The following is a 16,174-nucleotide window of genomic DNA, read 5'->3' as shown; positions in this document are numbered from 1 at the left end:
TTAATTGTAACATGTGAGATAGCGTTACAAAGCACACCTGGGAAGTGGGTCCAGTTCTGAGGCTCTATAAGCCCCCCTCCCCCAGACCCTGACTGGGTTAACATGACACAGAGAAGCTTCCCTCTTTCCCGTCTCCAAATAGCAGGCCGGATCTCAATCCCAGCTTAGGTTTCCTCAGTTACTACAATGGAACCTTTAGGAGTACGCAATTCCACGCCGTACTGTCCCGTTCTCCCTTCTTTGTTTGTTGACAGAAGGTCAGGGGTTAGTGCTGCCCCGCAGACTAATGTAAGGAGGCACAATAGAGAGAGGGAGTAACGCGAGACACAACAGTTGTTCCTGGTCCTCCCGTCCATGTTCTCAGTCGACCCTTCCACTCGGCAGGTCAGATACCCTGTTTTAGCTCCTGGCTGGAATATCTGTCACTGTGACCCAGTAAATGAATTATGAAGCGGTTAACATGACAAGTAAGACGCACTCACACTTTAATGATCCATGTGGGGACACTGGCTACAAATAGTAACAGCACTCACAAAATTGTATTTTAATTTTAAAACAGTCACCATCTTATTATTTTGTCCCAGCAGATTTCCTGCTCAATCTTTTGGTAAAAGAGGTGAAGCAACACATCTGTGCCAGTTCTTTGGATTTTCCTCTGTGTATCAGGGCCCTCACGTCCACCTGAGTGTACTATTCATTGCATACGGCGAAGGTTTGTTGGTCTAAAAATGAGGTTTCTCTTGTTTGTTTGACTTTAAGCTTTACAAAATAAAAGATTGTGCTAGACAAGCAGTTAACACTAAGGCTAATATTGTCATGTCACTAATACAGGACCGACTGGAAGAACAGGAGTTCACCGGTTAAATGTGTGGTTTTAAATGTATGCAGAGGCCAACTAGTTGGTTTGGATAGCAGCACTCTGGTAAGCCACTGGTTGCTCTATATTCATAAGATTAGAACCTGCTAGAATACATGCACAATCAAATATTGATAAAAGCAAAGCAGTTAGCAAGACTTTCTAGAGCTTCAGGTTACGATGGAAATATTAATAAATCATACGAGTATGTGTTATACCTGGGTATTCTTACCTCGTGTCCTGACGCAAGTGGGCCTTTAAAAGAATGAAAGTGGTCCATCATTGTGTTGCGAGTGTGGAAATAATGTGGCTTAAATTAACATGAAAAATAAAGCATCTGACCATATTTGGACAGCAGAGGAGCGACAGGCGGAACGGATGAACTCAAGCAGCAGAGCGGAGCAGCAACCTTACTGGATCTGGATCCATCTGGATTCTGGTGTGAAGCTGTTAAGAAAAGTGAGCGTCATAATTCAAGGTCAACTTTACCGTTTAAGTCATCTTAGTAGCTAACTGCATTAGTAGCAAGGTCGCAACAGTGTGGTAGCGAACTGTCAGTCACAAGGTAGCCCCGCCCTAAATCATACCCTGCTTTATGGTCTATTTGACTATAAAAGGGACCAGCATTTACTAAATGATCATCATACAGAATTAAAAAAAGACTTGAAACTTGATTATGAGCATAAACTCATCTTTACAATATTTACTGAGATGATAAATCAAGTGGGCTGCACGGTGGTGTAGTGGGTAGCACTCTCGCCTCACAGCAAGAGGGTCCCGGGTTCGATTCCCGGGTCGGCCCGGGCTCCTTCTGTGTTGAGTTTGCATGTTCTCCCCGTGTAAGCGTGGGTTCTCTCCGGGTTCTCCGTCTTCCTCCCACAGTCCAAAGACATGCAGGATGGGGATAGGTTCATTGATGACTCTAAATTGCCCGTAGGTGTGAATGTGAGCGTGAATGGTTGTTTGTCTCTACATGTTGGCCCTGTGATAGACTGGCGTCCTGTCCAGGGTGTACCCTGCCTTCACCCAATGACAGCTGGGATTGGCTCCAGCCCCCCCGTGACCCTGAATACAGGATAAGCGGTAGAAAATGGATGGATGGATAAATTAAGTGAGAAGTAGGGTCATCTTCCCATAGACTTCCATGCAATCAGACTTTTTTTGCAACAAGGAGTCGCCACATTTTTAACAGGGTAACTAATCTGTAACTTATTACAAAAGTATGAAATTAAGTATATTGATTGATTGATTGATTGAAGCTTTATTTCAGACTCACCCACTGGGAGGTTCATAATACAAACAACACATACAACAAGATAAAAACAAAACAAAAGACAAACAGACGAGACAAACCTAATATAGACATAAGCGCCAGTGCCGCCACATTCTCAAGGAATACTTTACAGAACTTCAACCTGGGTTGACAATAACGGATATTATGTCATTTTCAGAAGCATCAATTCTGCATATAATAATAATAATAATAATTCTTTATTTATATAGCACTTTTCACAGCACAGAGTCACAAAGTGCTTCACAAAACATGATAAGACAACAGTGTATACAAAGATGAAGAGCAGCCAAGAATAAAACAACGACAGTAATTAACTGCCATGCAGTTCAAAGGCCTGTCGAAACAGGTAGGTTTTTAACTGCACCCTGAATGCTTCAAACGACGCAGAGGCTCTCAAGTCTGCGGGAAGGGCGTTCCAGAGTCTGGGGGCCACCGAACGAAAGGCTCGTCCCCTTTAGTTTTGAGGTTGGTTCGGGGAAGAGCGAGGAGCCCCTGGTCGGAGGACCTTAGGGACCGGCTAGTGGAGTAGGGCTGGAGGAGGTCGGAGATGTAGGCCGGGGCAGACCCATGCAGGGCATTGAAGGTGGTTACCAGTATTTTAAATTGGAGTCTGAAAGCTATGGGGAGCCAATGTAGGACGCGGAGGATAGGAGTGATATGACAGGACTTCTGTGAGCAAGTTAGCAGCCTAGCGGCAGCGTTTTGTATTAGTTGTAGACGGTCCAGAGATGATTTATTGAGGCAGGTAAACAGTGAGTTACAGTAATCGAGTCTGGATGAGATGAAAGCGTGGACGGCCAGTTCGAGTTCTGAGTGGGATACCATGGTTCTGAGTTTAGCAATATTTCTGAGATGGAAGAAGCAGGTGCGGGATAGGGTTTTGATGTGTTTCATTTTGTACATTAAATTACGCAGAACAGCAGGGCAGGTGGGAACACCAACATTAACAAACATTTGACTAGCACTAGAGCATCTAGGTGCTCTTAGCAGCAGCATCATACTATCATTATAGGCCACAGTGAGTCGTCTCAGGCTACTTACTCTATAACTGGACCAGAGGTGTGCAGTATAGAGGGGGGTACAGAATGTCTTGAATAGAGCAACTCTAACAGGAACAGAGCACATACTGAATTTGCGGCACAGCATGTTCGCTTGTGCGTACAATTTACGACACTGTCTATACATGTCTTTATCATCAGAAAGATCATTTGAGATAACGTGTCCAAGGTATTTAACTTCATTGCATTCCATGAGGGCAGAGCCAGATAAATAATAAGCTGGAAACCTCGACTGGTGATCATCTCTACTGCGCACAATCCAAATATTGCTCTTCTTAGCATTATATGTAATATCATACTCCATCCCATATGGTGCAGAGGCTTAGCAGCTGTTGTAGCCCAGCAGTGCACGGGCTGAAGATGACCAAATTATCTGTGTATATTAGATGATTGATTAGACGATCACCGACCATACAGCCAGTACGACATGCATTGAGACTCTTGGAGAGATCCTCCATATAAATATGAAACAATAAAGGTGACAAAATCCCGCCTTGGCGAACAACATTGTTCACATGGAATGGGGCAGATGTAGACTTTCCCCACTTTACCAGAATGCCAATATTCTAACAAGATAACTAGGTACCCCTCTTTCACACAATTTCTTGAGCATTTTTTCATGGTTCACACGATCGAATGCCTTAGAGGCATCTATAAAACACAGGAACATTGTTGTATTTTTTCTATTGTAATTATCCAATATCTCCATTAGAGCAAAAATACACATATCAGTGCAATGCTTATGTTTAAACCCAAATTGGTTGTCAGCAGTGAGAATGTACCTCTCCAATCTAGACATCAAAATTATCTCCAATACTTTTAGACAGTATGCTGGCTAATGCAATTGGTCTGTAATTTTCAGAGCTGTTAAGCTGAGGGAGTAATTATCACCCCCTCATCATCATACACTATGGTGCCAACATCAAGACGGTTACTTTTAACGCAGTTAAGCAGCTCCTGATATTTCTTCCGCCATAGCAGGGAGATCTCATCAGAGCCACTCACACCATCTATATTACAGGGTAAGGGTGTCTTACTGTTAGTAATTCCTCTGATTTCTTTCCAAAAATCATTTAGATGGTTGTTTTGCAACTTCCTGGCCAGTGAATCAGATCTCAAGGTGTTCTCATTTCTCTTTATATACCGTAGAGCATATTTAAACTGAGCATTAGTATGTTTCTTATGTTCAAATAGTGGGCCATGCCTGCTTTTGCCTGCCTCAGCCCATAATTTAAAGGCATTTCTGGCCTCTGCATGGAGTTCTTCTACATAGTCATTCCATCCTGGCTTCACATTACTCATTTTTTTACCTCTGTTTATAAAGAGTCTTGCTAGAGATAGTGAGAGATTCCACAGTGCAAACATACAATGAACACAATGCTTTACAATGTTGCATATTCTTGCAATTCAAATCCCGACACAAAATAGCTTCTTTTGGCAAACAAATATTACTCAGCAAGACATCAGAACGATAGACATATTTGTCAAGATCATCCTTTGATAGCTTAGGCTATCTTCCCTGTCCTAATGCTGTCATCATCAGACATTAACAATGGTAGATTGCCTGGATTCAACATTATAGAGAGAGGTATGTGGTCAGAAGTGGCCATATCATAGTTAATCTTTATAGAATCAATAGAATCATGTGCGTCAACTGTGCATAAACAGTGGTCTAGCCAGGAGGTGGAGTGCCAGGCTTCGCTTATATAAGTGAAGCTATTCTCTGGCATGAGGACCTACTAGACAATATCAGTCCACTATCAGAGCAGAATTGCAGTAGGTGATTACCGAATAACGAGTTGGTATCAGCCACGTCAGCATTCATATCACTTACAACATATATACAGGTCGACGGATTGTCCTGGATAAACGACATAATACATCCCGGTCTGTTTAAGTACTCAGCCTCATTTTGATAGCACTCAAAAGGTTAATTGCAATACATGTCAAATATAATTATGTTGGGAAGATTTAAAAATAATAATTCCACTAGCTCTGAAACATCATTGTCCACATAAATGAGTCACTCCCATGATCATCTGTTAAATCGAAATCCTTGACATAATTAATGAAGGGCCTCCATTCTTTTTAGTCTTTAATATACAAGTTAGTCTTTCTAATGGAGGGCTTCCTGATAACACAGGTCTTATCCATTGTGTAGTACTTAGGCTGTGAATATTTTTGCAATACATTTTTTTTATAACAAGCTGATGTCTATAGATGTTTGCTCATTTCTATTATAATTATGTTTCTCTGGATATAAACCCAACAGAAAATGCTTATGGGAAAGGTTTTTTTTTCCTGATACTATATGACATTTTTGTTTTTACACTGAAGATACCGTTTAGGTTCTCAAACAAGCATCTGATTTGAGCCTCACGTGTAACGTAGGGGGGTCAGAAATTATCATGGGATTTGTCGACGGTAAGAACAATACAGAAAACTACCGACCTTATACACTCAACAAAAATATAAACGCAACACTTTTGTTTTTGCTCCCATTTTTCATGAGATGGACTTAAAGATCTAAAATTCATTCCAGATACACAATATTACCATTTCTCTCAAACATTGTTCACAAATCAGCCTAAATGTGTGATAGTGAGCACTTCTGCTTTGCTGAGATAATCCATCCCACCTCACAGGTGTGCCACATCAAGATGCTGATCTGACATCATGATTAGTGCACAGGTGTGCCTTAGACTGTCCACAATAAAAGGCCACCCTGAAATTTGCATTTTTTTGCTTTATTGGGGGTCTGGGGACTGGGAACTGGGAACCAGTCAGTATCTGGTGTGACCACCATTTGCCTCATGCAGTGCAACACATCTTCTTCGCATAGAGTTTATCAGATTGTCAATTGTGGCCTGTGGAATGTTGGTCCACTCCTCTTCAATGGCTGTGCGAAGTTGCTGGATATTAGTGGGAACTGGTACACGCTGTCGTATACGCCGGTCAAGCACATCCCAAACATGCTCAATGGGTGACATGTCCGGTGAGTATGCTGGCCATGCAAGAACTGGGACATTTTCAGCTTCCAAGAATTGTGTACAGATCCTTGCAACATGGGGCCGTGCATTATCTTGCTGAAACATGAGGTGATGTTCATGGATGTATGGCACAACAATGGGCCTCAGGATCTCATCACGGTATCTCTGTGCATTCAAAATGCCATCAATAAAATGCACCTGTGTTCTTCGTCCATAACAGATGCCTGCCCATACCATAACCCCACCACCACCATGGGCCACTCGATCCACAACATTGACATCAGCAAAGCGCTCACCCACACGACGCCACACACGCTGTCTGCCATCTGCCCTGAACAATGTAAACCGAGATTCATCCGTGAAGAGAACACCTCTCCAACGTGCCAGACGCCATCGAATGTGAGCATTTGCCCACTCAAGTCTGTTACGGCGACGAGCTGGAGTCAGGTCAAGACCCCGATGAGGACGACGAGCATGCAGTTGAGCTTCCCTGAGACGGTTTCTGACAGTTTGTGCAGAAATTGTTTGGTTATGCAAACCAATTGTTTCAGCAGCTGTCTGAGTGGCTGGTCTCAGACGATCTTGGAGGTGAACCTGCTGGATGTGGAGGTCCTGGGCTGGTGTGGTTACACGTGGTCTGCGGTTGTGAGGCCGGTTGGATGTACTGCCATATTCTCTGAAACGCCTTTGGAGACGGCTTATGGTGGAGAAATTAACATTCAATGCACGAGCAACAGATCTGGTTGACATTCCTGCTGTCAGCATGCCAATTGCACGCTCCCTCAATGCTTGTGGCATCTGTGGCATTTTGCTGTGAGACAAAACTGCACATTTCAGAGTGGCCTTTTATTGTGGGCAGTATAAGGTACACCTGTGCACTAATCATGATGTCAGATCAGCATCTTGATGTGGCACACCTGTGAGGTGGGATGGATTATCTCAGCAAAGCAGAAGTGCTCACTATCACACATTTAGACAGATTTGTGAACAATGTTTGAGAGAAATGGTAATATTGTGTATCTGGAATGAATTTTAGATCTTTAAGTCCATCTCATGAAAAATGGGAGCAAAAACAAAAGTGTTGCGTTTATATTTTTGTTGAGTGTATGTATGATGATGGCAGCCCTGGTGACACACACCTTAAAATACCTCACAGCACAACACCTCAACACCCCTAGGGCTTCACCTTTCCCCGACATGAACTCACACCCTCTCGCTTACAGGGAGGGTCACCGGCACACATATACCACCCAAATCTGTGTGTGTGTGTTGTTTCCTAGCAGTTCAAAAAATGGGAAACACAAAGGACTCCTATTACAAACACTTGATAATACTAAATATTACCACAGCTGTGTCTTCAGACGTGACTTAACATAAGGTTGCTCAGGCAACTTGTACTACAGGACAGAAGCCACCTTTTTTTCAAGGGTCCTTTGCTAGAAGCTCTGATGCAGAATAAAAGGTCTGAAATAGATAGTTCATGATGTCATTATTCCTGAAACAGCTTAGTCTCTGTGCTGTTTAACACTAAAAGCTGAAGGTTTAGATATAAATCATTTCCATTTCCAGTAAATGTACACATTCCAAATGCGCCTCAGTTTATTTCCTGGTGCAGTGTTTGTGAATGATGTTAAATGAAGCAAACATGGAACCAAGCTGTTGCCTAGCAATGTAATTCCATTGAAAAGTCTATAGGTCAGACAACAAAAAGCTGCCGATTGTGTTTCTTTAAGTGGTTGTAGTGAAATTACTTAAGCCCAGAGGGGAGTCGACCAGTGCACAAGGAATTTAGTTTGAACCAGTATGGGTTAGAGTCAAATGTCTCCAGAAATGAGTGGGGGATCTTTTCATGTGTGGAGTATCTGATGTCTTAAGTGTGGCTTGTCAAAGGAACCAGGGTCGTTTTGGTTTGATGTACTTTTCACATTTTGAAAGCACACTTAGGAGGACAGAACTCACCACTAGTATTCAAATTCCAATGATGAAGTGCTTTTATTTTGTATTCTTTTTTTAACAACGGAATTGCGATGGTCAGATAGAGGTTTAGTCCTGAGGCCCTGCGACTGAGCACACCGAGCAGTTTGCCATGATCTCTCAATCAACTGGTTGTACTCGCTTAGCAGGGCAGAGCTATAATGAAAATCTGAACAGAAATATGGTAATTACAGCGCTACGCCTTAAACTGCCACATTCTTTGAGGTAAAAACCAGATCTTCAAGGTCATCCAGTGTGCCGTTGCTGCATAAGTAACAGATTCAGTCAGACATAAGTCACAAGCTGAATCATGAAATTGACAATAGTGAATATTAATATCACCAAGTACAGGTATGTCAACTAAATCGAGTCTTGCAAAAAGTCAACCGGTTTTGTACGTGTGTATTGCGTATATTATGGGTAGATTCACTCAAACAAACTCATGAAAACATTCATGTTTACCCCCCCCCCCCCCCATCACTGAGTCCATCTTTAACTATTCAGCCTTCACCACTTGGTTCAAAACTAAAGTAAGTTTGATTATCATAATCCGACTGTAGGCCAGTGTCTCAGACTGCCTATGGACAGATTTTACATCAGACACAGGTCACGTTTCCAAAAGCAGGGTTAGATAAGGGAAATCTCAGTCAGTTACCATGGTAACAAACTCTGCTGACAGCAACAGTCGCCTCCGCTACACTCTTACAGTTAAGTGAAATCACCTGTAGAGATGTGCAGGTGGAGCCCTATGAATATATAATTTCATAATCACCAAAGTTTAAAGATCAAGTTTTTTTTTTAATTCACATTGTTGGACTGAGCGGTTGAACACGATGAGGAGATAGCTCTGTTTAATATTCAAACAGCGGAATGAACCAGACTACAGACATGTCACCATAAAAAGGGATGTTTATTTTTTTAAATGTACAGGCGTGCTCTAACGGTAGCGGTGCAGCTGCAGGGTGTTGCGCCTCTTCCAGGCTGCACGACGGGAGCCTCCGATGGTCAGGTGGAACTTGTGGCCCTTGCCCAGGCCGCGGCTCTTCTTTCCTGCAGATGTCAGGCCACGCATCTCTCTGTGCTTGTGCACTGCCTTTGTGATCCATTGGGTGTCTGGGTTGCGTCTGATGGCCTTGTGGAAGATGTCGACCAGAACCACCTCAAAGAACTTGTAGGTGGAGTCCTCACCCACCCAGTAGGAGCTCAGCACTCGCAGGCCTCCGCAGTGACGACCAGCACGCTCCTATGAAATAAAAACGGATGTACTGAATGAAATGTGGACTGGACAAATTGGTATAAATAATAAATCCTATTAACTGACTAAATCAATAACCTAACACAAGGTAACGTGGCATCGTAAAGCTGCGAAAGCAACGTAATGCTTTGGCGGCTCCCAGTGGCAGCAAAAAGTGTGACTTTTCACACCCAGAGATCCTGCTAACAAAAGGTGCCACTGGTAAACTGAAGGCAGCATGCTCATATTTAACACCCCTCCCTCATCTGGGATCAGATCATGTAACAGGGAAGAAAGGAAAACTGACAATGGCAAATTCATGTTTCCATAGAGTAGGAGAAACCTTCTCACCTAACTATTAAGTGAAAACACCCACAATGTGGATCAATTTTATCTTTAACCAGCGACTACAACTTTCATATGAGCAAATGACACATCCCATCTGCTGTGACAAGACTCTTGTGAACTGTGCCAATGTGATACATAATCTAATTATTTTTAGTCAGTATTCAATTAAGTCATTTTATAGATCAGTTTTAAAAGTCTCTGTACTGTAGGGTTATCTCTATACATTGGCTTCACTGCTGTGTCCATAAACATTGCATATGACCATTTGCATTGTGGGAATGCGAGTCGTCATAGCAAGAAACCAATGTAACATTACTTAATTTCTAGTGTGCCCCAGTTATTCATATCAGTGATCCCGCATGCACGAAACCATGACCCTGAAACCAGAGCAGCTAAAAGGAATTCAGCCATCCTTCATGTTATTACTTATTATACATGTGCTTTGCCTACATTGATATTTCAAAATGTCTTTGAGAGAGACACCTCTCAAAACCACTCATGAGTTTGAAGTGTGGTGAAAATGTCAGCATCCGCACAATATGAATGTTGTAACTCAGCCAGTGACCTTAAATTGAGACTGTTTTGGTACTAGCAAACCATTCATAAATTAAGTGCTTTTTCCAACTCTTTGCAGTCACAATCATTTTGAAAATTATTTGTGGAGGTGAGACTTTAGTCACATAGTTGCACTGCTATATACCAATGCAAGTGTGGGGTATGGCCTGCTAGGAAATTGAGTGGAGTATTCTGAACAGCTCTGACCAACAGAGGTGCAGGTACTCTTAACATGACATGAGCCAACCAATGAGACATGTGTCCACTTGAGGATGCATCAAAATCAAGGAAGAAGTGTCTTAGGCTTCCAGAAAACGTCACCTTATATCTGTGTCCTAGACAATTCTGGGAATTTCATCAATTATGGAAAACCAGAGCCAACTTCTGCAGTTTAAAAAGTGATGCTACCGTCCCATCCCAGATCATCATGTTAGTATTTGCAACCAGAATGGGAAACACATGAACAAAAGGATGCTGTGCACTCTGTACATTTTAAGCTAATTAGAATCATTAAAACAGCAAAAATAAAATTATCTTGTGGCCTTAAAGACCATCTCTGATAAAGATGAACGTACCTCAGCGGTGGACTGCAGACTGCGGGCAAACTTGATCTGGTTGACGCCATGGTGCACTGGCTTGCCATAGGTAGCACCCTTGGGTACGGGGCGTTTACGGCCTCCACGGCGCACGCGGACGCGATACACTACGTAACCTGTTTGAATAAAGACGACACGATTAGCAAGGCGGTCAAAAAAACTGACAGATCGCACGCGTGCAGGGAAAACAAGCTGGGGGCTCAGCACTCACCCTGCTTGGCCTTGTAGCCAAGTCTACGGGCCTTGTCGGGTCTGGTGGGTCTAGGAGCACGGTGGAGGTTGGACAGCTGGCGGTACTGCCAGCAGCGGACACGGAGCAGGAAGCGCATCACATCGGACTGCTTCTTGCGCCATAACTCCTGCATATACCTATATGCTCCCATGTTGACTTATCTAAAACGAGAAACAACAATGTTGGAAGTTAAAACACTTGATTCTCAAACAGTCACTTCCTATGTTGTTGGCATCTGACTTGATGCGATTGAGAAATAGGATTACTATGGGACATACACATGCAGCCAGCACCTGTAGTCAAAATCTACAATCAAACTGTGCAATGTGTTTTCAAGCCAATACTTGGACTAGCTGCTGCCTTGCAAAGGTTAAGTGTCCGTCTTAAAGATCAGTCTATTGGAAACCTGCGACTCTTACTAATCATAATGGCACATGGTTTAAGACCCCTGCGACTCTGTACGGTCAGCGGTGAGACCACAGTGTAACTGTTTGCAGACAGCCTGATTTCACATCGTCTGAATAACCTCCGAGTTGGTGTTTATACATGAAACGCATCGCGCTTTTACCATATTAAAGCACAGAGCGGATATGTATTTGTTGCATTTGTACCGCGGTCCATGCCGTTTTAAAAAGCTATTAGCAAAGCTAACGTTAGCACGCTAGTGTTAGCCGAGTAGCTTCTCAACGCTTCTTCACCGGGATGGTGTCAACATTAGCACAGCGATGTTATAAGTTCATATATAAATGTTTTTTTTTAAGCGAACATCTAGGAACTTTACATAAACATCAAGACAGCATGGAAACAACATATTAGCTCTCCACAGCGGCCGGCAGCGTCAATGGCTGCCAGATCCGACTGCATCACATCACGGGTAAAACAGGGCTATAATCAGTGTTTTTAACAATGTTGCTAAAAAATAACGATGGCATATACGATTACTATAACGTCGCTCAACAATGTCATCTGCCAAACGGACAGATGAAACATATTCAGAATGATTTTAATGGATTTCTTTTAGTGTAAAAGCATAGGAAAACTCGCTTACATGATGGCGTACCAGCCGGAAAGAGAGAGGTTTCGTTCCCAGCATGCCTTATGAAAACGACAGTGACGCATTTCCTCCATTGTACTCATGGGAAATGTAGTCTTCGTTTGTTGCACTTCTGATGATACGTCTGTGGTGATTTCGAGGATGAAACGATTCCAATTTCAATCCACTTTCAGTCAATAGGTAATTTTATAACACAACGCAATCACATAGTGGAAACACAACGTAAACTGGCTTTTAGTAGCATTTAAAATACTGACTACAATACACACATTTTGTGTATTGATTGTAGTTTTTCAATTTCTTATTATGTCACAACTGTTGTATTGTATGTAATATTATTACATATTATATTGATTATGTGAACTCAAAATAAAAACGTCTTCAAAGTTTTTTTGTATTATGTATTATTATTGGTAACTGTCGTATCACTATTATTATTATTGTTATTATTATTATTACATTTTGCCGTTCTTGTTGTTCATGAACTCCGTCGCGCATGCGCAGTGACAGAATAAGGCTCAGCGGCCACCCGAGCAGAATGGATGGACTGGTTGTGATGCTGCTACGATCAAAAACTTGATAGGCGGCTATTTATCCTCCTGATTCCGGTAAGGAACGTTAGCCGAATGTACCAGCAGGTTAATTCACAAAGAGTGGTTCGTAATCGGATTGTATGCGTGTGTTTGAGTTGCATGGCGCTGAATGAGTTGCTCCTTCTTGCCTGCTAGCTAGCTAAGCCAAACAACCAAATGCTGTCATAGCTAGCCAACGCTGACAGCTTGCAAGTAGTGTTAGTGTCACTATTGCATGTCCAACATCTAAACAGCGTGACGTGTTGTGTCCACACATTGCAGGCTCGAAATGGGAAAAGGCTGTAAAGTCGTGGTGTGTGGCCAGGCAGCAGTGGGGAAAACTGCCATACTGGAACAGTTGCTGTATGGAAATCACTCTGTAGGTAAGCCATGAGGAAATAACACAGCAGTGCTGTTATACACCACAGGTCAAAATAGGATGCATATGGGTTCAATCTAGTCATTTAGACGACCTTGATCTGGTTGACATTGAATATTTGTAATGATTTCTCTTCTGCTGTATCATGTTCTAAAACTGTTGCGTTGTCTGTATTTTCCAGGCTCCGAATCCAATGAGACCCAGGAGGACGTGTACGTGGCCTCGGTGGAAACTGACCGCGGTGTGAAGGAGCAGCTGAGGCTTTATGACACCAAAGGCCTCCACGACGGGCAAGACCTCCCCAAACACTACTACTCCGTGGCAGACGGCTTCGTGCTCGTCTACAGCGTGGACAGCTCGGAGTCCTTCAAGAAGGTGGACGTTCTGAAGAAGGAAATAGACAAGTCTCGAGATAAAAAAGAGGTGCGGCTGGTTCAAAGTATGCTGTAATAACCGTTAATAATGTGTGCCATTCTCTCCTCTGTGCAGATAATCTCTTAACTTACACAAAATGTACTATAGCCTTTTTATATTGGCAAGCATCTGCATCGTGTAGAACATCAATTAACATATTTGAAATGTTGTCTATCGTATTTATGTGTTGTGCAGTAAATATATAATTAGTCAAAACAAGATGTATGAATGCGACTCAGGCTTATTATACTGTCTAAAAGTATAAAACAGAGTCCTCTGAAAACAGACCGTCTGTGTGTGCCTTCAGTATTATCTTGAGAAACTAGAAAAGCAGCCTTGCATCACCCACTGGCCTTTTAAAGTGATGAATGAAAGAAGTGTGATTATCTGGTTTTGTTTTTGCAGGAGCATGCAATCACAAAATATAAATATAAATAAATATACATTTTAATCAAATACGGAGGTACAGGGTTTTCAGCCAACAACAATGATAAATCTGACTAAAAAGCTCAGAATGATACAGTAAAGTGCATCGTGTGCCATCTTCATAAACACTGAACTGGATGTGGTGTATCCGTTGTTCTCTCAGGTGACGGTGATCGTGCTGGGGAATAAGACGGACCTGCGTGAGCGTCGTCAGGTGGACCAGGAGGTGGCGCAGCAGTGGGCGCGAGGCGAGAAGGTGAAGCTGTGGGAGGTGAGCGTCACCGAGCGCAACTCCCTCATTGAACCCTTCACCCAGCTGACCAGCCGCCTCACGCAGCCTCAGAGCAAGTCTGCCTTCCCTCTGCCCGGACGCAAAAGCAAAGGCACGCCGTCCAATGACATCTGAGAGTGTGAAGATGCCCCTCACTCGTCCCTGCTTCTTTTAGTCGGCTGCATTCACCTCGTGTGGGAATAATGAGCAGGTCCACATGGACAGGCCTGTAGTTTAGAAACATGCCTTCTCTATATTTCACACACATTCTTTCAGTTGTATACAGTGTTAACACCATTCTAAGGGAAACGTTCAACATTTTGGGAAATAGGCTTATTTGCTTTCTATCTGAAGACGAGAAGATTGATATCAAGCTCTGTATGTTGAAGAGGCAGTTTGAACCAAATTCCATATTTGGAGATACTGAAGATTTCAGCAGAGATCTCCACAAACAGGCACCTCACAATGAAACCACCTAGACTGACAGATAGCACTGCACACAAGAGGGAAAACATGTATTTTTTGGGTGAACTGTCCCTTTAATTCAAAGCTGTAGTCAGGATGTGGTTAGCCTAGCTTAGCACAAACACTGGAAGCATGGGAAACAGCTAGCCTAATACCATCTTAGGTCAAACTGTATGCCTACCAACACCTCTAAAGCTCATTAGTGAACACTTTATATGTCAGCGGTTTCACCTGTACACAAACTACACTGAAAAAGTAACACTTAGTGGTAGTTATGTGCTGCTTCCAGTCTTTATGCTAGGCTAACCACTCTACACATGAATATATATTGACCTTCTCATCTCTTACAGAAATAATGCGTTTACTGATCCAATGAGGATACATGTTGTACTTCTTGCACAGACAACCAAACATTAAGCGTCACCAGTCTGTTCTGTGCCGTCTGCTTCACACTTGAGTGTGTCGTCAAACTGTTCTTCATTTAAGAAGGAAAAACGTAGCACTTCAGTACCAAAGATTTGACATGAAGCAAACACAAATATTGTGGATTTACACTTTTTGAGTTCACTTTCCTTTTCAACTCAGATGTGAATACCACACCAAGTGAAAGGATACGTTTAAATTTTGTCTTACATTAATACATTATAAAGAGTGCTTGGCTGCTGTAATCATCCCTCTTCTGTCCAAAGAGATCCCAAACTAGAGCCGTTTCAATGAAAGAGATGCTGGACAAAATCTGCAATCCAGACTGTTAAATCTATGGTGAATGCATTTTGCATCAAATAAAAAGGTATGCAGATTTTGATCCCCATTTCTTAGATTTGGATTTGTGCCAGGGAGATATGATTCAAGCAACCCGTCACTCTTTCAACATACAGAGAAATCTGAAACTGTCCTTAAAGCTGTGCCACTAATCTCTATGAACTGTTAAGATAGCTCATAAATGCTGAAGCCTAGCGGTATTTTCCAACAGCAATCATATCTATAAATTGTATTTCCCCATCTGATGTGGATGCAGCATGAGTCCTGGTCCTCTGGCAGGACTCGGCTAGCCTTCGTCCAGTCATGTGTCAAGTATGGCGTAGCAGCAATAATACTCGTGGTGCTGCCTTCTCTTGTGAAGTTAATGTCTGTCCAGCATCTGTTGCACTCCTGTGTCGTCAAGCCTGTGTAATCCAATAGGGCTCCTAGTGAAAGCCGTGTGTGTAAGTTTAACAGTAGAAAGTGTTGAGAGGAAATATTTATTTTTTAACTAATTTATTTTTGTCACTTTAATGAGCCACATTCCTTGACTTTATGAAATGGTAACACTATGTGAAGGATGACCTGCGCCGTTTTCTGTGTCCTCAATGTCTCAAAGTAATAACATTTAATGTGCTGCTAGTAGGAACAGAGTTAGTGAGACTGTAATCATGCAAACCCTAAATTATTCTCTGCTCTATAACTCGTGTCTTAA

The 16,174-nt window shown here is 42.5% G+C and overlaps 3 protein-coding genes across 3 annotated transcripts in view; 1 reads left to right on the top strand and 2 right to left on the bottom strand.

The window, feature by feature from the left end:
* The window catches only part of nr1d2b (nuclear receptor subfamily 1, group D, member 2b), a 352,544-nt gene that overhangs the window by 8,541 nt on the left and 327,829 nt on the right, over positions 1-16,174 (bottom strand). The window lies entirely within an intron of this gene.
* rpl15 (ribosomal protein L15) lies at positions 9,064-12,280 on the bottom strand. The gene is made up of 4 exons (XM_084032224.1): positions 12,186-12,280; positions 11,117-11,298; positions 10,885-11,021; positions 9,064-9,415 (listed from the first exon to the last, which is right to left on the bottom strand). Exons 2-4 carry the CDS (start codon positions 11,286-11,288, stop codon positions 9,110-9,112), a joined length of 615 nt encoding a protein of 204 aa, XP_083888350.1. The 5' UTR covers positions 11,289-11,298; positions 12,186-12,280; the 3' UTR covers positions 9,064-9,109.
* nkiras1 (NFKB inhibitor interacting Ras-like 1) lies at positions 12,697-15,053 on the top strand. The gene is made up of 4 exons (XM_084032225.1): positions 12,697-12,799; positions 13,046-13,146; positions 13,324-13,565; positions 14,146-15,053. The coding sequence occupies exons 2-4, from the start codon at positions 13,053-13,055 to the stop codon at positions 14,386-14,388; spliced, it is 579 nt and encodes a 192-aa protein (XP_083888351.1). The 5' UTR covers positions 12,697-12,799; positions 13,046-13,052; the 3' UTR covers positions 14,389-15,053.

This window comes from Eutrigla gurnardus, assembly GCF_963514095.1.
Source record: "Eutrigla gurnardus genome assembly, chromosome: 17".
Classification (NCBI taxonomy): domain Eukaryota; kingdom Metazoa; phylum Chordata; class Actinopteri; order Perciformes; family Triglidae; genus Eutrigla; species Eutrigla gurnardus.
The sequence above is the reverse complement of the archived record's forward strand: the minus strand, read 5'-3'. Positions and strand labels throughout refer to the sequence as shown.

Bases quoted from the DNA above. Each gene is read 5' to 3' on its own strand.
- rpl15 (XM_084032224.1), bottom strand. From the start codon at position 11,288: ATGGGAGCATATAGGTATATGCAGGAGTTATGGCGCAAGAAGCAGTCC. The intron at 11,022-11,116 runs GTGAGTGCTGAG...TTATTCAAACAG, and splicing joins TGGCTACAAGGCCAAGCAGG to GTTACGTAGTGTATCGCGTC. The intron at 9,416-10,884 runs GTACGTTCATCT...TTTATTTCATAG, and splicing joins GTCTGCAGTCCACCGCTGAG to GAGCGTGCTGGTCGTCACTG.
- nkiras1 (XM_084032225.1), top strand. From the start codon at position 13,053: ATGGGAAAAGGCTGTAAAGTCGTGGTGTGTGGCCAGGCAGCAGTGGGG. The intron at 13,147-13,323 runs GTAAGCCATGAG...TGTATTTTCCAG, and splicing joins GTATGGAAATCACTCTGTAG to GCTCCGAATCCAATGAGACC. The intron at 13,566-14,145 runs GTGCGGCTGGTT...TTGTTCTCTCAG, and splicing joins AGTCTCGAGATAAAAAAGAG to GTGACGGTGATCGTGCTGGG.